General features: G+C 44.8%; 1 protein-coding gene across 3 annotated transcripts in view; it reads right to left on the bottom strand.

The window, feature by feature from the left end:
* The window catches only part of ABTB3 (ankyrin repeat and BTB domain containing 3), a 339,446-nt gene that overhangs the window by 43,869 nt on the left and 269,969 nt on the right, over nucleotides 1-25,608 (bottom strand). For 2 of the 3 annotated variants that reach the window (XM_008004556.3, XM_008004560.3), the window contains 3 exons: nucleotides 6,406-6,571; nucleotides 3,889-3,978; nucleotides 1,611-1,712 (listed from right to left, as the gene is read on the bottom strand). In XM_008004556.3, coding sequence (XP_008002747.2) covers nucleotides 1,611-1,712; nucleotides 3,889-3,978; nucleotides 6,406-6,571 — 358 coding nt within the window. The remainder of the gene's footprint in view (nucleotides 1-1,610; nucleotides 1,713-3,888; nucleotides 3,979-6,405; nucleotides 6,572-25,608) is intronic. The other variant, XM_008004557.3, reaches the window with a different exon arrangement.

The raw sequence follows: 25,608 nt of genomic DNA, 5'->3' as shown, positions 1-25,608 counted from the left end.
GGGGATGTGTACATACATTAACATTTCTGGAAGCACTGGGCTAAAGGTCCTTGGCACAGGAATGCTGGAAGATTCCCCTCTTGGGCTGGTTGCACAAAGCCTCAGAGGGCACTAGGGTAGCCTCGTAGAACCACAGACTCACAAGAGTTCTGAAGGACTTTGGGGGGCCCCCAGGGCCCCACCTGGATGGCCCTGAGGACAGTTTAGCAAATGCTAAGGTTTCTGGCCAGCAAGATCAGTTAATAAAGTGGCAGAGTGAGCTTCCAGAAGTTTTGCTTCATATGGCTTCATTCTGTGCATTCCCTGAGATAGCTGGGCTTCCTCAAGAGGCAGGGATTCTGTTCATGCTGGATCTCATTCACAGTGAATGTGCTGTCAGCACTGCTGATGGAAAATGGGGGAAAAATCTGCTATCTTTACTGCCTACTTAGGGCTCCCTGAGGGCACGGCCATGGGGGAGCCACCTACTTGGCACTCCGTGATCTCTGGCCCTGCAGCAGGGAGGTGGCCTGACTTCTGTGTGACTTTGCTTGGCTGCTCACTGTTCCCATTCCTGATTTAAAGGTCGAGAATGTCCTTGCATGTTAAAGAATGACATCTGTGTCCACCAGACCACCATCCGACCCCTTCTTTCTTAGTTTCCTCTACCAGGAGTGGACTGGGCATACTGTTCTATAGGCAGAAGCCAGCTCTCAGTGTGACACGTCACATTCTCAGCCTCCTGAAACATGACTTGGGATCTGTTCTAAGGATTCTCATGACCCAGGAAACAACAAAGGATTCCCATAAAATTCCAGCATTGCAGAGCTGTCCCTGCTCTGCATGGAATCAAGAGGCATGAACCACACAAAAGGAGGTGAGTTCCTGATGTGCCCAAAGCTCAGCACTCACTACGGGACCAGGTGTGGTCATGAACTCGGATGCTGATCTCTCTTTTCTGATGAAGTAAAGATCAAGCTTATGATTTAGAATGTACTGTATGGCTGTTCACTGAACAGCAACTACAACAGCCAGAAAAAGTGCAAGCAATACACATTTATATGCCCAAAGGACCTCCAATGAGGACACGTCACTGTGCTTGGAGCTGTTTCAGAAGATACATAGCCAAGGCCCTACTCTAGACCTCCTGGATCTGATTCTCAAGAAGTGGGATCCAAGCAAGTGTCTTTTGGAAACACTCCCTTGGTGTCTTGGATGCTTCTTCCCACTGGCTGGAAACCACTGGATTCTACACAAACACCAGGGGTCACACCTAAGAGAAGGTTCTAAGGTATCAGTAGCAACCATGTTCATGTTGCAACAAGCAAAATGAACAAATCCATGAAAACAGCTGAAGCCCCACCCCAGAGCAACCAGGAAGAACTTCATGGGTCTGTCACTCTATGTGTGAGGCTGTGTGTGGATACGTGATCATTTCATATTGGTTAAAGCCTGACCATATAGATCACTACATATAATATTTTTATTCACATGATATGAATATGCTATATTGAATTGCAGTTAACCAATATGAATGTCTTAGAGAATATGCATGCTGGGAGAGGTATAGATGTGTGTTATGGAAGAGGTAAAATCAAAGGTCAGATGTGGATAGGGAAATTCGTTAATACCTGAACTACAGGAATATGTCCATGCAACACAGCAAAAGTCAGAGCCGTCCAATGGCGGGTCTCGGGGTGGACGGATGGATATTTATGAGGAGTACTGACAACCTATAAACAAATTGAAGTTATTTTCAAAATGTGACCTTCACAATACTTAGGCTAGCAAATTTGACCTATCTGTGGCTGGGCATATGGGCTAGAGATGGACAAAAAGACATCCTGGAGGATGCCTTGGGCAGAGCTGGCAATACAGGGCAGGGATTTTCTACTGTTGGATGCTCCAAACACCTCTCACCAAAGCCGTGGATCTGTCCTGTTTGTGTTTGTAAGAACAAAGACCAAAGCAATTCCCCAAAGCCAGGACACTGGAAGTCCATGTTTTGGAGATTTTACCCTTGAAGGCAGTGAGAAAATGTCTCAGTGACTTTACATCCTCTGTGCATAAGAAGGACTCCTTTGCTTCTCTGAAAGGAAATAATGGATGATTCTGATCGCCTCTAAGGTGCTTTGGAGAAGCTGTAATGGCGATTACAATGAGCCAGCTTTCTGGCCTGTCTCCTTCCTCTTTCTACCTAACAGAGGGTGGTGGTTCTGGGAGCTACAGGATGTCAGAGAGCATGAGATGCCACTACCATGCCATCCATACTTTTAAGAGAGATTCTCAGTGGTGGCAAACCCCAGGCAAGGGACGGTCTGCTTTCAGCTTTCAAGTCAGGGAAGTCCATCACTCGTCTGATGGAGGAACTTCACCGTCTGATCACAACTGGCCCTACCCTGTTCTCATTTCACTCTTCTGCTGGCTTCCTGGTTGACAAGGACCCTCTGGTGCTACCGCAATATGGGCATGAAGCTTTTCTAGGACACATCACGAATGAACAATCTGAGACTGGGCTTTCAGGATGGGGGCCTCAAAACACTGCAGGCCAAGAGAGAAGAGACAGGGCAGCTGAAGGCTAGGCTCTTGCAAGAGCAGCACCCACATGGAGCTTTTCTCCCAAACCCTCCTGGGGTCATGTAACCTCAATGCCTGCTTCACTCAGAGCAGTTTGGTTCACTAAGCATCCACCGGAGGAAGGCCTGAGCTGAGATCCGTGGGATGGGCTAGAGAGGACCCGAGAATGCCCTAGAACCCAACGCTGAGGACCCCTTGCGCGGGTCTGCATGGTGCTTAAGGATTCACAGCAGGAGGGAAAATCCCCACAGATTCCAAAGTTATAGGATCCAAAATGATTCTGGATCCAAAACTATGTCTATTGTCTGCTTTTCTCAGATAAATATAAAACTCCCATTTAAAAAAACACACACACTCAGTACTGAGACTGCAAGGGCATCTAATTTTGAACTGAAAAGGTTTCCAAGGGTTGCTGAATTATGATTTCAGCCCATCAATCTCTTTGCTGTCTGATACTGCCAATATCTTGCCGCCAGGGAGAGCAGGTCTTCAGGCAGCATAGAACATGGTAAAACGGTGGTATTTCACCTATGATGAGGTTGGGGTGTGGGTGGAGGGACCAATATTAACTGAGTTCCAAACTTACTCTCTATATCCCTTCTGACAACTATATGAGATGGGTGCGATTATTTTCCCATTCTGCAGATTGGGAGAAAAAAGGTTAAGGTACTTGCCCAAGCACAAAAGCAAGTCACCATGGCAGTGGTGGCATCCGAACTTGAACCCAAATCTGTCAGATTCTAAGGCCAGTGTTGCAGGGGGGAAGGGAGGGCAGGGTTTTTGGGGGGACATGCTTTCCACCAGACCACATTGTCTCAGGGAAGCTCTGAGATTAGCTTTAAGATCTGTCAACTCAGCCAACAAGGTGAGCCAAACAGGGTTTGGATGGGGAGCATGGAGGATCTGCAGGAGGGACACTTCAGTGTGGGGATTGAGTCAGTGCTTCCTCTGCTGTGTGTTCAGTGGAAAGAGAGGGCTGATGGCTCAGGAGTGCTCTTTCTGCCCCATCCTGGAAGAAATGGATCAGCCGTGGGAATCGGGAACTCTGGAAATCGGGACTGCCGAGTCAAGGAAAAGCCAGTGCTCCTTGCAGTTATGTTGGTTGTTTTTAAACATAACATACATGCAGGCAGCTCCTTGGGGTTTGGTTGAGCTGGGGCCTCAGGATGGTGGTCTCACCAGGGCCACAGCAACTAAAAGGACACAGGAAGGATCTATGTGTTGCACTGTGCACCCTCAGCGGCAGCTCTTGGGAGAAATAGCCTCCCTTTCTTGCTCGCCTTCCCCTGGGGACTGCCGGCCGAGGGGCCCTGCAGGCCTCTGCACCCTCACCTCCACATTCAGGTCAGCTCCGGCATCCAGCAGCATCTGAACCATCGCCTCGTCCCCACGGACGCAGGCATACATCAGGGGAGTCATGCCCTGTGGTGAGTTAAAAACCAGAGAACAGAGAACATTTACAAGGTGGCTGTGGTCAGTCGACGATAACAAATGAAAAATCTTACTTGTGTTTCGGAGACCATGCTTGTGCTCTGGCATGACAAAAATAAACGTGCAGCGCTGTGACTCGTAAGGTCACAACCCTCCATATGTGGAAACCAAAATAGAGGCGATGAGGTAGCCTCCACGGCCTTTTCAGCATTTATCTTTCCTTGCCTTGGAGGATTTTCGTTCGTTTGCCTGTCTCAGGGTACAACAGACCTAAGGGTGTTTGCTAAACACCTAAAGCTCTTAGGAACTTTCTAGATTGATTCTGCAATATCAGCCCTAAGCTACCTCATTGGTAAACACTGTTTATCTGATATTTTCTCTTTCACAATATAACAAGTGTCATCTTTGCTCTATAAAAGCTGCTGGTCAGCATCAAGGGAAATTGAATGCCTCTGAGCATGTGGTGTTGCCCATCACTGACATCTGGTTTGACATGGTCATTTGCAAGCAAAAGGCAAGTGAATGAGGAATGGCCTTCAGGAATACCAGATTCACCAATGACCCTTGTTTCTGTAAACGAAGCATCACAACCAACAGAAGGAAAGGATGTTTCAATAAACAGTGTCACGAAGTCAGTTATTTGGGAAAACATCCAAATTAGAGACTTTTCTCACACCACACATCAAAATCATTTCTAGTTTGATTAGAGATATACAGCAAAAATTAAAACGATAAACGATATCTAACTGGTTTGTGGATCTCTTTCTAGGCACAAAAGCAATGGAAGAAATCACAAACGAAAATCATTACAGCATTGAGGACGTGTAATTGAAAACATTATAAGCAAAATCAAAAGGTAAACAAAGAATTGAGGCATATTTATCACATGATAACAAAAGATTATGTCCCTAATACGTAAACAGCACTCCTGAATAAAGAAGAAAAACAGTAAAGCTCTAATGAAAAACAGGCGAAAGACAAGCAGAATAGTAATAGTGAACACACATATAGCTGGAGGGTGTGTAAAAGGAAACAAAAGTTCTGGGAAAGTAATTTAAGATTGAGAACCTTAAGAAAAGCGGGTGCGTTTGAGCCACTATTTGCATTTAAAAATTTTCCCTAATGAAATAATCACAGATTTGAACAAAGACTCGTGTAAATATATTTAGCTTAGCATTATTAATAAAAATAATTTGAAATGACCTAAATTTCCAACAACTGAGGTCTGGTCAATGAATAAATAATAATGACCATTTTGTGTAGCCATTAAAAGTGATTAAAAAAAAAAAAGATACTGGGCCCAGTGGCTCATGCCTGTAATCCCAGCATTTTGGGAGGCCAAGGTGGGAGGATCCCTTGAGGCCAAGAGTTCGAGACCAGCCTGGGCAGTGTAGTGAGACCCTGTGTCTATAAAAAATATAAAAATAAGCTGGATGTGGTGGTGCACACCTGTAGTCCCAGCTCCTCAGGAGGCTGAGGCAGGAGTATCTCTTGAGCCTAAGAGTTCAAGGCCAGCCTGGACAACATAGTGGGATCTCATCTCTTAAAAAAAAAAAAGAATATTCAAAAATATTGCAAAGGAACTTTAATATAAAATATTGAAAAAGGCAAAATGTAATAAATCACTGGGGTTTTAAAAAGAATATAAACATACATGTATGTCTGCGTTTGTGTTTGTGTGTATTAGAGCTCCTTGGTGTTGCTCAATAAAATTACTATAGCTGTAGTTAAATAAATAGTCCCTGTCATTCCCTCTCTGGAACTCACTGCATGAGCTGCCATGTGAGAAGCGGCCCCATCTGTCTCTTGTGACTTTCCATGTGAGACTTGCATTTATAACTGCTGTTTGTTTTCTCTGTCCATGACGGTTCACCACACAAGGTATCTCCCTGACTGGTGGGCCCACGTATCTCTCACTGTACCTCAGTTTCAGGAGTTAGGGGGGATAGCTGCGTATCTCTGAGGCACCTCCTAGGGTCCCCAGAATGACTTTTGTGCATCTTAAACATACTCTAAAAGTTTGATGAAATCTGTCTGGGCTTGTCCTGTGCAGGAACAGACAGACAAGCAGAGAACTAATTTTAACCACCCTGGAAGAAGGACTTGAAGGACAGATACTAAATATAAATGATGGTTACATGGTGATGGCATTATTTCCTTTCTGGAATGGGCCTATTTTTCCTCCCTTTTCCATTTCAGCTGCAATGATCATGTGCTACTTCTATAAAGATGAACCACAGTATTTTTCTAAGATATTTTAAAAACTGAAGAAAAACACAAGCAAGCAAGCAATCTAAGCCGTCAGCAGGGGGAGCCTCTGCCCAACGCCAGCGGTGGGGATTCACCAGCTGTCTCTGTCCGGCCAGGGCTGGTGCACATGGAGGAGGTGGGGAGCGTTCAGACCCTCGGCCCCTGTACCTGTTCACTCATGGTATTGATCCCATCAGGCCCCAGCAGAGACACCGCCTGCTTCACCAAGTCTGTTCGTCCACAGTTCAGCATCCGGAAACCCAGGTCCTGCTTAAACTTGGCTTCGATGGCCACTGCATCCAGCTTCCGAGATGCACAAAAGCAGTCGTCAGCCCTAAGGAAGGGAAGAGACATCATGCGGGTGCAGCGGCTTCCCAGAGGGGCACAGGGGCAAACTCCGCAGGAAGTACCCTGGAACACTGCATTTGTGTTTCATGTAAATTGCCTGTTTCTAGACTCCAATTAAAATGATTGCCTCCGGATGTCTCTTGATCCTTTGTCCTTTATGACTGCTGTGAATCTGTCTAGTCTCTTGTGTGCTCCCATAGCATACTGAGCTAAGTCACATAACGACTAATACGTATTGAATATTTACTATGGACTAGGCACTCTTGCTAAGCTCTTTGCATGAATTAATTCACTGAATCCCCACATAGCCCAAGAGGTAAATCCTGTGACCTCTCTTTTACCCATGGGGAAACAGACGCAGATAAGGGCCCTGTCCAAGGCTACACAGTGTGAAAGCAGTAGAGCTAGGATTTGAACCCAGGTGGTCTGTGTGGAGAGCTGGCCTGTTCATCTACCGTCCCGCTGTCCTGCAATCACAGGACCTAACTATTTGCCTGTTTATTTGTCTGACTGCCTGCTCTAGGCTGGGGACTTCTGAGATCAAGGGCCTTGTCTGGTGAGCCTCTCCATCCCAGGGCCCGAGAGGGCAAAGGACACAGAGGTTAATGGGAGCTGAATGAACACATACTGGGTGGATTCTCTGCATTCAAAACAGTCGCAAGACAGAACTGGCAAGATCAAACGGGAATATAAATGGCAAGGTGCATGGGAAGTTGTCATTCAGCCAGCCTGGAGCATTGAGAAAGAGGTTAGGGAAGGGTGGGGAGGAGAATCAATGGAATCAAGAAGGTGCTACAAATTCTGCTTATAAAGGATGTTACTTCCTTCTCACAATGAACTGATCAATCAATTAATTATTACATCAAATCACTAAGCATTTATTGAATACCTGTTTGTGCTAAGCTCTGTTCTAGGTGCTGAAAACACAAAGGTAAACATGTCACCATCCCTGCCCTTGAGGCCCCACTGCCTGGAAAAGGAGAGGACACAGGAATGAGTTGTTATAATTCAATGTGGCAAATGCAAGAATTGAGGGGTGAGAGGCATGCACTGTTACAGAACACATGTGCTGCGGGAGTGCAGGGAAGCGGCCAGGTAGAGACTAGAGGATCCAGCAAGGCTTCCTGAGGGAGATGACCATTGGGCTATCTGTGTATTTTCTTTTCTTTTCTTTATTTTATTTTATTTTTAATTTTTGAGGCAGGGTCTTGCTCTGTCGCCCAGGCTAGAATGCAGTGGTGCGATCATAGCTCACTGCAGCCTCAGACCTCTGGGCTCAAGTGATCTTCCTGTCTTAGTTACTCCGGTAGCTGAGACTATGGGGATGCACCACCACACCCAGCTCATCAAAAATTTGTTTTTGTAAAGACAGGGTCTTGTTATGTTGCCCAGGCTGCTCTTGAACTCCTGGCCTCAAGCAGTTCTCCTGCCTTGGCCTTTCAAAGTGCTGGAATTACAAGCATGAGCAACTGCACCTGGCTTGTGTCTTAACTCAGGAGATAGGAGAAGAGAGAGCAGAAAAGCTGTGAGCAGGACCAGTATGAGCAAAAGTATGGTGTCGAGACATGCAGGCTGTGTGAGGGTAACCATGGAGGTTTCAGTGTTTCTGGGGCATAAACTTCTAGGCAGAAGCTGAGGTAAGCAGGGCCTAGACCACAGAGGACATGTGACATAGTCCTTAAGGCTTCAGACTTTATCCTTAAAAGCCGTGAGGGGAGTGATATGGTTGGATGGCCAACCCTAGGAGAGGATGGAGGGTGGGCCTGAGCCAACTTTAGAGGCCGGGAGACGTGCTAGAGCCAACTGAACCAGCTGAGTGAACAGAAGCCACTGCCAAAGTGTGAAGTGATGAGGGGCTGAGTTGAGACAGTGGCTTCTGGGATGGAGCAGAGGGCATAGACTCTGTCTTCTCCACGTGTGCCTGCCTGCTTCTCAGATATACACCGCCCCTACCCAGAGGCAAGTGTGTCAGCTGGAGTCAGAGCTGTCCCAGACCCCCTCACGCTCCCCCTGCTTGCTGACTCAGGGGGTGGGAACTAAGGGGAGGAGCCTGGTGTTTGAGATTCCTGGTTCTGTTCCTGCCTCGAATGAACCCACTTTGTGGTGGAAGTAAGGGCAAAGTTTGTGAGGAATGAGAGGGGGCCATTGTCCCAGGTTTATGGCGCTGAGACTCCTGAGCACCTGAGGAGTGAATGACCACAAGAGTCCCAATAAGTGAATGTGATGTGTGTGGCCCTGGCCTGTCCCTGGGTTCCTGACACATCACTCATCTCTGCGGAGGAGCCTTGTTCTGAAAACTACCCCGGAATGGGAACCCAGGGGTAGGAGATGCTTTGGCTCTAGATGCTAGACATGAAGCATTTGCTTCTGGCCGCCAGGGGGACCTGCTGGGATGCAGATGGACTCCAAGGACCGGAGCCAGAAGCCTGGTGTTGAGCTGGGGGGTCTGCTCTGCACACTTGTCTCAGGACCTAAGCGTCAGGCCAGGCCTCCAAGAGCCTATTTGTAGGAGAGTCCTGGGAGGGACAATGAAAGGTACTTAGGGGCCCAGAGTTGATCAGAATCTGGACTCCAGGATTAAGGGCTTTTCATGGTAGGTGGGAAAGTCAAGAACACCCAAACGCTGTTGAAAGGCTATCCAGGGAAGACAGAGGGTTACCCTGGCAGTGGCGGAGGACTGGCTGGAGGACCGGGGCCTGGCTTCAGTCTATGGCATCAGCATCCGAGACCTGAGCTTCTAGGGCACAGAACGTGGCTGAGCCATAGAACTTCTTGGCCCAGCTCATGGGGGCCTTGAACGTGGCTCTCCTATAGCTAGGGTTACCAGATTTAGCAAATAAAAATACTTGAGAAATATTTCATGGGACACACTTATACTAAAAACATTATCCATTGTTTATCTGAAACTGAAATATAACTGGGTGTCTTGACTTTTATCTGGGAGAGGGCAGAGACTAGAGGCCCAGAAAGAACACAAGGAGAAACCATGGATCCTTCCAGAATGTAAACACAGCATCTATCTCCAGGGGAGGAGGGGGGACGCTTGCTGCGACTGTGGGCTTCATCCAAGGGACCAACGATCCCTGAAAAATGGGTAAGGAAGGAGCTTCAGGCAAAATGAACATGATAGAGGGAGGCAGGCCAGAGTAAGAGAGCAAGGTCCCAGAGCACACATCACAGAGGCTTCCGGGAGAGGTGCGCACAGGCCTGGATGTGCCGTACTGAAAATTCTGGACCCTCAATTGGGGTTGTGTGTGTGCAAATCCCAGGGAGGTATCAGATTTGACTCACTATAGAGAAAACTTTTCTTCTCACAGACCACTATCCAATTCGGGAAGAGGTTCCTTTCTGAAAGCAAGAGCTCCCTTCTTGGGAGCAAAGATGCTGTAAATTATTGTCACAGAAAGACACCCACTGGAGTTTCTTCTTTTTTGTCTAAGTTCCTTCTGATATCCTTCATGCTTGATGGATTAAATCAAATATGCATTTTTGCATGAAAAATATACATTCTTCATTCCATATGACTGGATAAACATTACTGGTCACCTACAGTGTGCTGTGCACACTACGGGGCTACAAAGGTGGGAGACACAGACCCTGTGTTCTCAGAGCTCACAGACTTGTAAATGAATAATTCCAAGAACATCAGGAGAAGTGTTTACCAGCTATCAAGGTACTTGATTCTAATTAGAAAGAGACAAATGGCAAGAAAATTACCGCAGCTAAGATGATGATAATTGTTATTACAGGAAGCTGACATTTACTGAATTCTCACTATTGAAATGTAAGCTCTTTCTGTGTACGAACTCAAACCATCACAACAAATCCTGATGTAGGTAGGAGCTGCTGGAAGCCCCACTCCACAGATGAGGAAACTTTAAGAAAACTGTCAAAGTCACAGAGCTGGTAAGTGGTAGGCCAGATTTTGAGCTGATCCCTCATCCTGCCCCTCTTCAGTGGGACCTGGCCCTCTCCCTCCACCATGCCTGTGACTCCACACATATAGCTGCCTCCTTGAGCTCAGCTCTGGATGGCTCTCAGACCCTTAAATTTAGCAGGTCCCAAATGGAACTTTTCATTAACGCACCTATCCCCTTCCTCCAAACTTGTCCCTCAGTCATCCCATCTCAGTAAACAGCACCACTGTCCACCCAGGCACTAAGGCCAGAACCTTTTCTCATGCCCATATCCATTCCATTAGCTGTTGGTTTTGCTAATGAAATCCCAAATCCATCCACTTCTCTCCACCTCGGCTGCCCCACCTGGGTCTCAAAGAACAGCATCCGTCTCTGAGGTATCCAGTTACTGCCACAGCCTCCTAGCTGGTCTTCCTGCTTTCATTCTCCCCATCCAAACCAGTCTCTTACACAAGGTCAGAGTGAGCTTAAAACATCAGTAGAACCATGCTATGCCCCTGCTTAAAACCTTCCACTGCCTTCCAGTGTACTGAGGATAAAGTCCAGCTCTCCAGGCAGGGCCTGCTGAGCTCTACAGGTTCTGGGCCCCACCCCCTTCCCGGCTTGTCTCCCTCCTTCACTCTGCAACAGCGACTCTCCTCTTTCTTCTGACCCTTCAACAGGCAGTGGCCTTCCTGCCTAGAGGACTCAGCTCCTGCGGTTCCCTCTCCCTGGAAGGTCCTTCCCCTGGCTCTCTGCAGGACATTTCTGACACGTCCATCCAAGCCAGGGCTCTCCAGGCCAATTTTGTTTGTCTCCTTGTTAGCATTTTTCACAGTTATTTTATTCACTTTAAAAATATTTGTTTTTTCCAATAGCATGCCAGTCTCCGAGGGGCAGGACCACATCTACCTTGTTGTCTATTGTATACTCATCAGTGCCTGACACACACTGCACCAATGGATAGGTGAGACATGCATGATCTACCATTCATTCTTAAAAAAATCAATTACCTTTTAATTAACCATTAAGCACGGTATGTATTTATGATGCACCACATGAATACACTGTGGTATGGCCAAATCAGGCTAATTACCAAATGCATTACTTACTTCACATATTTATTTATGGCGAGATCATGTGGTGTTTGTGCTTTTGTGCCTGGCTTATTTCACTTAACATAATGTCCTCCAGGTTTATCGACTTTGTCACAAATGACAGGATTTCCTTCTTTTTTTTTAAGACTGAATAGTAATTCCACTGTGCATATATACCACATTTTCTTTATCCATTCATCTGTTGATAGGCAGGTTGATTCCATATTTTGGCAATTGTGAACAGTGCTGCAATAAACATAGGAGTGCGGATATCTCTCTGATATACTGATTTCATTTCCTTTGGATATACAGCCAGTGATGGGATTCCTGGATCGTATAGTAGTTCTATTTTTAATTTTTTGAGGAACTTCCACACCATTTTCCATAATGGCTGTAATAATTTACATTCCCACCAACAGTGTACAAGGGTTCCTTTTCTTGACACCCTTGCCAACACTTTTATATTTCATCTTTTGGGTAACAGTCATTCTAACAGGTGTGAAGCGATATCTCATTGTAGTTTTAATTTGCATTCCTTGATGATTAGCAATATTGAGCATTTTTTCATATACCTGTTGGCCATTTGTATGTCTTCTTTTGAGAAATGACATGTTTAGGACCTTTGCTCATTATTTTTATTCTCTCTGTTGTCCAGGTTGGAGTGCAGTAGCGCAATCTCAGCTCACTGCAGCCTCTGCCTCCTGGGTTCAAGCGACTCTCATGCCTCAGCCGCCTGAGTAGCTGGGATTACAGGCATACACCAGCAAGCCCAGCTAATTTTTATATTTTTAGTAGAGACAGAGTTTCTCTATGTTGGCCAGGCTGATCTCGAACTCGAGCTCAAGTGATCTGCCTGCCTTGGCCTCCCAAAATGCTAGGATTACAGGTGTGAGTCACTGTGCCCGGCCTTCACTCATTTTTTTTGAGACGGAGTCTCACTCTATCACCCAGGCTGGAGTGCAGTGCCGTGATCTCGGCTCACTGCAAGCTCCGCCTTCCTGGTTCACGCCATTCTCCTGTCTCAGCCTCCCGAGTAGCTGGGACTACAGGCGCCTGCCACCACGCCTGGCTAATTTTTTGTATTTTTAGTAGAGATGGGGTTTCACTGTATTAGCCAGGATGGTCTCGATCTCCTGACCTCATGATCCTCCTGCCTCAGCCTCCCAAAGCACTGGGATTACAGGTGTGAGCAACCGCACCCGGCCCTTACTCATGTTTTTAATCGGATAATTTCCTTGCTATTGAGTTGTTTGAGTTCCTGATATATTTTGGATATTAACCCCATATCAGATGTATGATTTGCAAGTATTTTCTCCCATTCCATAAGTTGTCTCTTCACCCTATTAATTGTTTCCTTTGCTGTGCAGAAGCTCTTTAATGTGATGCAATCCCATTTGTCTATTTTTGCTTTTGTTGCCTGTGCTTTCGGAGTCATCACCAAAAAAATAATTGCCCAGGTCAATGTTATGGAAATTTCCACCTGTGTTTTCTAGTGGTTTTACAGTTTCAGGTCTTACATTTTGAGCTGATTTGTGTATACGGATGACATAAGGGTTCAATTTCATTCTTCTGCATATGGATATCCAGTTTCCCCAAAATCTTTTACTGAAGAGAGTGTCCTTTGGCATTGTGTGGTCCATTCTTGAAAGCAGGCCCCAGAAGGCATCTGTTTATCAATAATCCCTTGGTCATCCAAAATAAATAATAAATAATGGTTCTGGTTACTGAATTTTACCAGGTAAGTCAGGCAAGTGAACTAGAGCAGGTAAGAAACATTTTCCATAAAAATCTATGACAACTGTGACTTTCTGTTCAACCCGATTTGTTGGAAATATTTAACTCTGCAAAAAAAAAAAAAAAAAAAAGTTCTTGTAGCATGTCTGTAAATGTGGCTGAGAGCCCCATACAGTCTTTCCAGAAAGTTCCTGAAGGATCTCCACCACTGTAAACCAACATGTCCCTCCGTGGCCTGGACAAGTAAGTGTGCCCTCCTGAGTGCCTGACTTATTTATGCAGAAATCTATTCAGCTGGTCACCTGGGGCATCACTAGAAGGCAACCAGCTTTATGGTTTTCCCTTCAAGAGGCTTTCAATGATGCAGTATAAAACCTGATCAATTTAAGTGAGAGGGCAACTACCGAGGTGGTCAATTTCTCTGATTTTCAAGTGCCCCAGCCCCGAGAGATAGGCTCAATATCTTCCACCACTTCAGGGACATAACTTTAGAAAGATGTTTTCCAGGAGGCTTGCAGGCCTGAGGACAGCAAGTGATGGTGTTGCTTTCTCTCTCTTGGGAAGGAGGCGGCACCGAGGCGGGGAGTTAATGCATTCTGCTGATCTCTGGATGCTTTCTGAGTGCCAAATGCAAGCTGGTGAGGTCCTGGACATCTTTATGCATTTATTAGGTTTTAAAGCTAGTATAGCAATTATGAGCATAAACTCTGGTATCTCAAATCCCAAATCTGCTACTTGGCAGTTGTGTGATCTCAGGGCCAGTTACATAACCACTTTGTTGCTCAGTTTTCTCACCTGTACAGTGAACTTAGTCATACCTTCTTTATAGGATTTTGGATATGAATGAAATAAGATAATTTGTGTATAGTGCTTAGCAGAGTACCGCGCTCAGCACACAGCTCTCATTAAGTGTCAGAGATCTCCTATGATAATCATTAAATAAATTACAAAGCAAAGTGCAGACTTTGGAAAGAATATACTGTATTTGGAAGAAGCAAATACAGAGACACAGAAACTACAGTCCAAGTGTGTTTTAAGGTCTCAAATTAGATATCATGTCTAACAAACACCACCAGAATCACAGTAGACCTTACCCAGTGGGGAAACCCTGGCCCCCGGGAAGGCTGCCAACCCTGTCCCGCATGGTTTTGTAAGTGATAGTAGAGGGTGGGGAGGGAGTCAGTGCTAGATGAACGCAGTTTCTGGAATAGTTCAGAGCCCCTTAGGGTGCTGTGGGCCTACCCTACCAGGCTCGTGGCCCTCCTTTTTCTCTCCGATTCCAGGGACCAGTCCTGGCCTCACTGTCGCTAGAAGGTAACCAGCTGCCCCTAGGTTCCCTGAGAGTTTTACTCCAGTGTAACTCCATTAAGCCACCCCCGAGGATCTGGGCTCGGAGGCCAGGCTGCCCCAGTTCATCCCTTGGCTGTAGCCTCACTCACCAGGCAACCTGGCACGGCTTTAATTTCATTTTGTTTTCTCATATGTAAAATGGGAACACTAATCTTACTTAACATGCTTTATTAACAAATACTTACACAGCACTTACTATTTGCCAGGCATAGTATAACCTTTTTATAAATACGAACTTGTTTAATCCTCATAATAACCCTATGATGAAGGCATTATTATTTTAAATTTATTTCACAGATAAGGAAAATGGGCACAGAGGGGTTAATCAACCTGCTCATTGTCACACAGCTGAGTAAGAGTCAGGATTTGAACCCAGCAGTCTGGCTCCATAGTCCAACCTGCTGATCACTCTGCATGGCCCAGTTCTTAGTGAGGTGCTGCCCAACACTGGGCTGCTGTGGCTTGGAAGCGCAGGCTTCCAAAGTGATTCCTTATACTATGACTCTGAGATCCTGTAACGCGAAAGGCCCAAGCAGCCCCAATAACCATGATCACTCATACAAACACCACCCTTTATTACATGCTTATTGTGTTTCACACAGTGTGCTAAACAGCCAATTTTCACCCCTTCAGTGGATCCTCTCTTGGGAGGAGATCATCATCATTATTCATATTCTATTAGCAAGGAAACTGAGGCGAAGGTCTGAGTGTCTGAATCCAAAGCTTTGCCCTCACAGGGGCAGGAGAGGCTGGGGCCTAAGACCAAAATTCACATCCTAGTACTTACTTGCTAAGGGATCTTGCGCAGGTGAAAAAAACTCTCTAAGCCTCAGTCTCCCCCTCTGCAAAACAGGGATGATGGTAACAGTCCTCACTGTCTACATCTGCAATGAGGTTTAAAAGAGATAATACTTTTGAACCACTTAGCACGGTGTGTGATGATAATAATTGCCTAATACATGGAATGGGTAATTCATTGCTATGATTTTATAATTGCAGGTCCTCCCTCCAGGGATTTAATCAGGCCATCTGGACACGCCCCACCACCATCCTTCAGCCACACAGTCCTCCAATCCCAGGGCAGGTCTTTCCCTGCTGCCAAGGCCTTTTTCAATTGTTCTAGGGCCTGGACCCTCTGAGCCCAGCCCTCCTTGTGGCCTGTCACGAGCAGGGCCTCGTGAGAGCTCTGCCATGTCTCTGGTGGCTTCTCGCTTCCCTGTCCATGTGTTTCTGTTCTCATTCATCTGGGTCTCACCAGCAGTTGGCAATCTGCAACAGAGCAACTTCCAACGCTCCTCTCCAAGGCAGCAGCCATCTGCCTGGGGAGCTGCGTGAGAGGAAAAGTCACTTTTCCTTGCTCACATGGAAGATTCCTCAAGTCCACCACTGGAAGGTGCAGGCTGAGGTGTTTGGCTCTTGTGGGGATAAATATGAGAGGATGCAGCCCCATTCTGCTGCTTGGGACCCTGGGAATTGTGGTTTGGGTTACACTATGGCTCCATCCCGCAGTCAGATTAGTTGTCTTGAAAGACAGCAAAGATAGTAACAATAACGAAAGGCACAGTAAACATTTACAAACAGCTTTCCTAACACACTCTAGTTAATATCATAATGATGACTGGCATTTATAGACAGCTTTTCATTTGTTAAGTATTTCACATATAATAGCTCACTTAAATCTTCAAAATGACCTCATAAACTGTGGACTGCTCTGCTCGTCTTACAGAAGAAAAATTGTGGCATCGAGGCTGCATATCGGTTGCTCAAGGTCGCACAGCTTGTAGCTGATGGAGCTGGCACTCAACCCAGGCCTCCTGACTCCTCAGCCCACAACTGCATCTTGCTTAAACCCTCAGGAACCCCAAAAGGTAAGCTTTCATGTCCCCATTTTACAGATGAGGAAACAGAGACTCAGAGGAGTTACGTATCTGGCCCTAAAGTCACTCAGCTTCTTAGACTTCAATTTCCACCCAGATCTGTCTCATTGCAAAGTCCAGGCTCAAGTAAGACCTCTGTTTGTGGGTGAATGTCCATACTCCATCCCAGCCCACTCCACAAAATTCAACATTACTGAATACCTACTCTGTGCCACACACTGGGGATCCACAGAGGCCAATAGGATGTGATTTCTGCTCTGGAGAACCTCAGAGTCTCAGGGAAATACCATCACTCATTCGTTCATACAGACTTTTTTTTTTTGCTTTTATAATTACTTTTAATTGGCACATAATAATTCACACATGCATATTTATTGGGCTCCAGTACCGACCAGGCACTGGATTAGGTGATGCAGTAGCAGATGAGTCAGACAGCAGCTCCAGCCTCACAAGGCTGTCGTGGAAAAGGAAGTTAAGTGAGCTGTTCGGTACGCAGGTAATGACATAAGTGAAAATGAAGGTAGCTGGTAGGGGGAGGGGAAATGAGAGTACAACACTAACTCAAAATAGTAATTAAGGACCAAGTCGCCAGCCTTTCATATTCCTCTGTGGGCATAACAGAGATGGATGGTATCCAGTAGACAATAATGCTGATTTCACTTGTCTGGATACTCAGGACATCATTGAAGGGCGGCAGGGAACTGCTGGAGTTGAAATGCATGCGGACACAGCACATGTCCTTGCTGTGTTACCTTCAGCAAACTATGCCATCTGTGGCTATGCTTCCACTTTCTCATCTATTAAATGGGGAGAACAGTCCATATGTGTTAAGATTTTGGTGAGGATGAAGTGAGATCACACACACGAATCTGTTTTTGTTAGGCTGGGGCGCTGTTTATGGACAGGCACCGAGAAAAGTGGGATGTGTAATACTCATATAGACTAGAAACATCCAGATGACCTGGACCTAGGCAGCCACCTGAAATGCAGCAGAAACACTCCAGGCAGTCAACACTCCAACACCTGTTCAGGATCTCTGGGGAATCTCATGGTGGCCTTGAAACAACACCTAAACCAAGGATAGCAGACAGGGTTCAACTTGTGCATCAACTCTGATTCACTGCTATTGTTGACTGGAGGATGGTGTCAAGGGGGATTCTGAAGCCGTGTCCAGACTTAGCCAGGAAGGAGGAACACCCAAGCCCTTGAGAAAAGTTCTGAAAGCAACGGGTAATACAGGAGCAGAGACACCATAAGGGCCCAGATGAATGTGGTTATATCATCACTGTATCACCCATTAGCTGTGTGACTTTGGACAAATCACATTTCTTCTAACAACTTTAGTTTCCTTGTCTGTAAAATGGGGATGTTAGGCTAGTCAAGCTCTTGGGTACCTCCCAGCATGGACATTCCCTGAGTTTATTACATGTCTTCTGGTACTCATGAACCATTCTTTACTGTGTAATAGCTTTTCTCCTTTACTCTATCCCAGCATATTAGCTTCTCTGTTTTTGGTCTTATCTCACGCAAACATTTATTCCTGTGGCCAAGAAGATCACCTGGGAAAGAAATGTGTGGCAATGAGTTTTAACCATCCCCACCATTGCTCTCCACTTCTTCTTCATAGTAATATAGAATCACCTGTGTCACTGAGTTTTGGCTGGGTACAGGGCCACTTAGTTAGGGAATACATTTTCCAGACTCTGTGGCTGGCTACAGCCATGTGATTAAGTTCTCACCAACAAAACGTGAGTAGAAGTGGCATGGGTAACATTTGTGTCCAGTGGTGAGCTGAAGCCAGACCTTGCTGGCTTGTGAAAGCCAACTGTGTGCATCTTCCCCATCCTGTGTTCAGTAACATCTCATTGCTAACTTGAAATCAGCCATACTGGGGGTATTTACACCATGGAAATTGGCAAACACTGCAAATCACAGCTCTCACCACCCTCCTGGGACAGATGATTGTTAAACATTTATCAGCATGATACAATGTCATTTGATTAAAAGGAAGCTCCTAGCTCTGACTTTCCCTTTGTCCTTTTCCCAGCTGATAAGCAGGCTTGCCAATGTCCTAGCTTTGACTATGCAGGTGAGCCTAATGCTCCAGGGCCGACTTCTTCTTAAAAGGCAACACAGTCAATAATTTAGGCTTGTAGGCCATATGGTCTCTGTTGTAATTAGTCAATTCTTCTATTAGAGCTTGAAAACAGTAAACAAATAGGTGTGGCTGTGTTCCAATAAAACTTTATTTAAACAGAAGGCTGACCCTGGGGCCATAGTTTGCTGACTCCTGCTTTCAAGGAACTACAAAGCAACAAGATGAAAGGAACTTGGGTCCGCTAAATATCTTGTGGAGAAGTCACCCCACCAACCTGCAATGGCTGATATATTACATGACAGAGAAATACCATCTCTCTTAGTCAAGCCACTGTACTCTGGAATCACTCTGTTATGGAAGCTGGCCATCTATCTAATACATGAACTCAGAAAATGCCTGCCTGCTGTGGTTTGAATGTCCCCACCAAAACTAATTGAAATGTAATTGCTATTGTGGTAGTGTTTTGAGGTGGGACCTTTGGAAGGTGATTGGGTGATGAGAGCTCTGCCCTCAAGAATGGGTTAGTGCTATTATCATGGGAGTGGGCTAGTTATTGCAGAGGTGAGGTCAGCTGCCATTCTCTCTGTATCGGGCATGCTCACTTGCCCTTCTGCCATGGGATGACTCTCACCAGATGCTGGTGCCATACTCTTGGACTTTCCAGACTCTAGAACTGTGAGCCAAATAAAGCTCCTTTCTTTGTAAATGCCCATTCTGTGGTATCTGTTATAGCAACAGAAAATGGACTAAGACAATGCCCATTATGGCTACTGTCTTAATAGGTCAGAATGGAAACATGTCTTTCCTGGAATTTACTGGGCCAGATCTGGCTGCTTTCTCCAATTTCCTAATTTCTGGAGCTCAAGATAAGAATGTTGGAGTCTGCAGACTCAGAATATCTAGGAGAGTAGGGGTTTCATTTATGAGAGTCTGGTGATGCATTTATGGCCCACAGGGCATTAAAAAAGCACAACAATGTGCCGTTGAGTTTGTCTGTGGTTGCACTCCAGGCTGTCCGGTAGGACTCTAAGGGATGCATCAGGGTTGCAGGTGTCTGCTGTGTCCAGCTCTAGTTTCTAAGTTTACTGGACACCTGAATAAACTCAGCCTGAGATGGGACAAGAGCAAGATTTGCTGTTTTATGCTTTTATTTAAAAGCACCCCAGCGATTCTCAAAGAGCCACGAGAAAAGCCACATTCTGTTCTTATTGTGAGGCAGGGAGGTGTGAGTGGAAGAGAACTTAAGGAAGGGGGAAGGAAGGTGGAGGGGTAAGGTGAGTAGGGAGGGAAGGAGGGAGAGGCTCTTGGCCTGGGATGCAGAGGGGGAAAACTCTAGGGCTTGTGGCCAGTGCAATCCTAAGACTCATGCTGTGTGCCAATACCGTGTTTGAAGACTATTTTGTTGTTGTTGTTGTTTGAGATGGAGTCTTGCTCTGTCACCCAGGCTAGAGTACAGTAGTGCGATCTCAGCTCACTGAAACCTCCACCTGCCAAGTTCAAGTCATTCTTCTGCCTCAGCCTCCTGATTACAGCTGGGATTACAGTCATCAACCACCATGCCTGGCTAACTTTTGTATTTTTAGAAGAAACGGGGTTTCACCATGTTGGCCAGGCTGGTCTTGAACTCCTGACCTCAAGTGATCCACCTGCCTGGAACTCCCAAAGTGCTGGGATTACAGGCGTGAGCCACTGCACCAGGCCAAATTTGAAAACTTTTATATGGGACACACACTTGCTCAGTTCCCCCCGTTGCCCCACATTCAACTGGATCCACCCGTGTGTTTCCTGCCTGGCCCTGGTGGCATTTGCAATTGGATCCTTGACTGGAATAGGGTGCAATGTGATATGTTCTAGTATTACAGATGAATATTAAGGAACTAATATTTTAAGAAATCTTCATTAATTCATTCTTGTCACCTGTTAAATGTCAAACAGTGTGCTAGGCATTCTTGAGTGCTTCCATACCTAATATTTTACGATTCTCAAATAATACTTACAGTAAACACATAGCATTTATTATGTGCCAGGAACTATTCTAATTATATATATACACACAATATTTATAAATATATAAGTGAATATATGTATATATACATATATGCTTATATATATAAATATTATCTATCTATATGTGAATATAAATATGTGAAATAATATATGTGAATGCATATATATGTGTATAAATAAACATGCATACATATATACTCATTCACATATATCATCTTATCTAATCCTTACTTGAATCCCACAAAATTCATCTTAATTTTTCGGAAGAGAAAATGACAGCACAGAGAGGCTAAGAAACTTTCCCAAGGTCACACAGCTAGTCAGTGGTAGAACTGAGATTTGAAACCAGGAAGGCTATTGCTGGAGCCTATTCTTCCCGCCCAACTCCACTGCCCCTCTGTGCTATCAAAGGCCTTCCACATTCGCTTAGATTCTCTTCCAATGCTGCTGTCTGGGCAGCTAACTACTAGATGCCAGGTACTGGGTGAGGTGCCAAAGAAATATATATTCCCAATCATAGGCTTCAAGTTTAAGGTTGTCTTGCCATTGCTCCTCTGAGAAGTTCCCCACCTCTCAAGCATTTCTTTTCCCTCCCATTGCAGCCAACAAGGCCTGCTTCCCACTCTGAATACACATTTCCCTACTGCTTTCTTGCCTATATGCATGGGGTGCTCCTCAGGTCAAATCTGCTCCCCTGTGGCTTGCTTTCCTTCAAATCATATTCTAGAAACAGATCCCATATACCAGCTTCTGACTTGCAGGCTTCCAGAATGTCAGTGCTGAAAGAGATTGCACAGCCCAACTCCTCACCTTCTTAAGATCAGGAAACTGGGAGCACCAGAAGGGCTGACTAATTTGTCTGAGTCACAGTCATATTTAGGAAAAAAATCCATGGTTGATGATTTTTTTCCCTTTTCTTTTGGGTAGCAAAAAGATGAACAAATTGAGAGTGCTTTGTGCTGAGGTAAGTCACATCAAGATCTCTGAGTACCTTTCTAAGAAAGAAAGAAAAAAATTATATTATCTCAGCAAATGGAACATGTAATGCTTGCAAAAGTTCCTAGGAGGAATCTTTGTCCAAAAATCATGCCCACTTGCTGTTTAATGCTGCTTTTTTCCAAAGTCATTCAGCAAGTCTCTCCATGAACACATTTAGGTTTGCATAGGTTAGTGATTCTCAACCAGGGTCGATTTTTGTCACCCAGGGGATATTTGGAGACACTTTTGGCTGTCACACAAGAGGTGCTGCTGGTATCCAGTAAGTAGAGTTGAGGGTGCTCTTAAACATCCCGCAATACACAGAGTGCCCCCCACCAACAACAGCCCCCAGCAACAAAGAATTATCCAGCCCCAAATATCGTAGTGCTGAGGTTAAAAGACCCTGGTGTTGGGTAATACAATTTTTTTGCATCATCTTTTATATATCAAGCAGTTCCCATTACAGGATTTTGTAAATGTGACAATAAAATGGTGCCTTCAGAAATGAGTCGTGAAATGGCAAATCAGAGGACTACATGTCTGACTCGGATACTGGCCCCCTCCTCAACACACTTTCCCAAGAATGCTGTAGTCAAACTCCCTTTCATAGGCTTCCAGTCTCCTGGTTGATGATTTTTTTCCCTTTTCTTTTGGGTAGCAAAAAGATGAACAAATTGAGAGTGCTTTGTGCTGAGGTAAGTCACACCAAGATCTCTGAGTACCTTTCTAAGAAAGAAAGAAAAAAATTATATTATCTCAGCAAATGGAACATGTAATGCTTGCAAAAGTTCCTAGGAGGAATCTTTGTCCAAAAATCATGCCCACTTGCTGTTTAATGCTGCTACTAAAGTACAGAAAATAACCAGCTCATTAAACTTGCCTTAAATAAGGTAAAGCAAGTGATTTCAAGTCCTCCTCCCTATCAATTCTTTCTGACTTGGGAGAGAGACCAAAAGATAGAAATTCTGGGTCTGTCTGAATATGTTTAAAAATATTTATTTCAAAAGCATGGGCTGCAAACACCCAGGAGAGTGAAGCTATGGTGCACATGTCTGAATGCATTGTCATGTGATTTTGGGTAGAAAATGATGAGGCAGCATTATCTTGCTTCAGCATCATGGCTCATGTTCAAAGAGTCAAAAATGAGGGCCACCTCCAGAGAAGGAGTCACCTCTAATTAAGGATGCAAGCCCTTAATGCATCTTCTTTGGCAGAGACTGTTTGCTGTCTTTCAGACCTTACCTTTTTTATGTATTGCTGCAGGTCTTGAATTTTTAGCTGGACACATGGCTGCTCAAATAAAGACTACATTTCCCAGAGTCTCTTGCTGCTATATATGGGCATATGACCAAGTGCTGGCCAATAGAAAGTGAGGGGAAGTGACATGTGCAATCTCTAGGGGCATGCCCTGCCCTTCTATTTTCTCTTTTCCCACTGGATAGATGTAGTCCTGCTGGGTGGGGCCATGCAGAGGAAGATATCACCCAAGGGATGGCAGAGCAACAAGAGAGAAAGTGGCTAGGTCCCCAACCTTGTGGAGTTGCCCAGGGTTGCTTATGTCTGGACTGTTGTATGACGGAGATTTTAAAACTCCTATCTTATTCAAGCCACAGGTATTTTGAATGTCCATTATAACTAATGAATCTATATCCTAATTAATCCATTCCACAAATGGTTTTCAAGTTTAGATCAATTCAGTGAAGTACTTCAGAGAAGTGCTAAGTATATGCTAGCTAGTGGGCTTCGTGCTGGAGATTCAAGATGAAAGCACACACGCCATCCACCCTCCAAGGAATTCTAGAAAGAACTGATGGCCTTCTTCATAACAGTTTTCACCAATAAACAAACCAAATTCCTGAAGTGTTAGGGCAAATTTCTAGTGTTCCAATCCCCAAATGCACTCCTAGTAACACCAGTCCCACAAGATGCTCTATGATGGGTCTACAATTTTTTTCTGCAAAGGGCCAGATAGTATGTTAGGCTTTGAGGACCACATGTTCTCTATCATAACTACTCAACTCTGCCACTGTAGTGGGAAAGCAGCTGCAGAATACTAAACGAGTGGGAGGGGCTGTTTTCCCACACAACTTCACTTATAAAAATAGGTAGCAAGCAGCTATAGTTTGCTCACCCCTACTCTATGGTAAAATATTTACACAGAATAACCTTCTTTTTGAGAGTTACAGGAAACATAGGATGTTAAAGCACTGAGAATTTTTTAAAGTTTATTTAATTTTAAGCTAGTGTTCCTCAAATTTATTGAATCACTTAACCCTTCTTTATAATGCATATTCATATCCCAGAACTTGCTTTCTCAATGTGTTATTGCAAATACTGGCTAGGTAGACAACTTTTATTGTTAATGAATTATTTTCAGCACACATAAAATATAGAGTAACATAATGACCACCTACATGCTGACCATCCAACACAATTGAAATAATAAAGCCTTACAAGCACAAAGGCCCCTGCACCCCGCCTCTTGACTCCATCATCTTGTCTACCTTTCTGAGTACCCTCTCTCCTGAATTTGACATTTGTCATTCCTATGCATGCTTTATTCTTTTTACTACATATATAAATTCCTAAAAATATACAGGATGTTTTGCATGTTGGTGAACTTTATAGAAGTGTTAGCATACTGCATAAATCCTTCTTCAACTTGCTTTTTTGTATAATATTTGAGACTTGGCCATGTAATAACAGGCTGATCTAGTTCATTTCTTTTCATCGTTACTTGGTTTTCCATCGAATGAACACAACACAATATAATTTATTTATCCATTCTCTCAGGGAGCTTGTTTTTTCCTCCCTTTTGCTATTACAAAATGCATTTATGAATATCCATGTACATGCCTCCTTATTTCTATATGGAAAGCCTTTCTCTAGGGTATAGACCTGGAGTAGAATTGTATCTTTTCAAGTTTACTTTAAAGTAGATCCAGAGTCCCCTCCAGTGGTGTTTAAGAGTTTTCACTATTCTACATCTTTGCCTGAATTTGTTATTGTCAGATTTTATTTATTTATTTACTTTGGCCAATCTAACTGGTATGAAATGCATACCTGAGTGTGAGCTTGAATTGCATTTCCAGGATTACTAGTGAGGTTGGGGGCTTTTCACATATTTCTTGGCTCTTTGATAGAGTATTTCAACGCTAAGGCTTCACAGGGAGTTCTGGCATTGGAAATGCTGATGACGCTAGATTGATGTAGTGCATCTGACTTCCTAAGAGGAACTGAGGCTGGAGGCTGAGCCTTTCAAGATGAACCCAAAGGCCTGGTGCAAAAGTGACTTTCACATTTCCCATTTATTCTTTGATTAGGGCTGCCTTTCTAGTAGAGAGAACGTAGCCTTTGGAATAAGACAGACCTGACTCAAATTCCATACGGGTCACATTCTCCATATAACCATGGGTAGGTTTCTTAACCCCTCGGAGTTCCAAGTTCCTCAGGTGTGGAGAAGAAAAGGAAGCCCCTTGTAGGGCTGAAGGAAACTGAATGGAGGTGGGCATGAGAAATGCCCAGAACTGGGTCTGGTCCACACAGGCTCTTGATTGTTCCTGCCATCTTATGGAGATATAAGAGAGGGCATGAGCTGCAGTTATTCTTATTTCCTTTGCCCGTGACATGCCTCAGTTTCCCCCACAGGTAACAGTGTCCCTGCATGATGTGGTCTGGATATGTGTCCCTGCCCAAATTTTAATTCCCTGTTTGGAGGAGGGGCCTGGTGAGAGGTGATTGGATATGGGGGTGGACTTCCCCCTTGCTGTTCTCATGATAGTGAGTGAGTTCTCATAAGATCTGGTTGTTTAAAAGTGTGTAGCTCCTTCCTGTTTGCCCTTTTCCTCCTGCTTCAGCCATGTAAGACTGGCCTACTTCCCCTTCCACCATGATTGTAAGTTTCCTGAGGCTTCCCCAGCCATGCTTCCTGTACAGACTGTGGAACACTGAGTCAATTAAACCTCTTTTCTTCATAAATTACCCAG

Source organism: Chlorocebus sabaeus, chromosome 11, assembly GCF_047675955.1.
Source record: "Chlorocebus sabaeus isolate Y175 chromosome 11, mChlSab1.0.hap1, whole genome shotgun sequence".
Lineage (NCBI taxonomy): Eukaryota > Metazoa > Chordata > Mammalia > Primates > Cercopithecidae > Chlorocebus > Chlorocebus sabaeus.
Note: the sequence above shows the minus strand (reverse complement) of the source record. Positions and strands in the feature narration are given on the sequence as shown.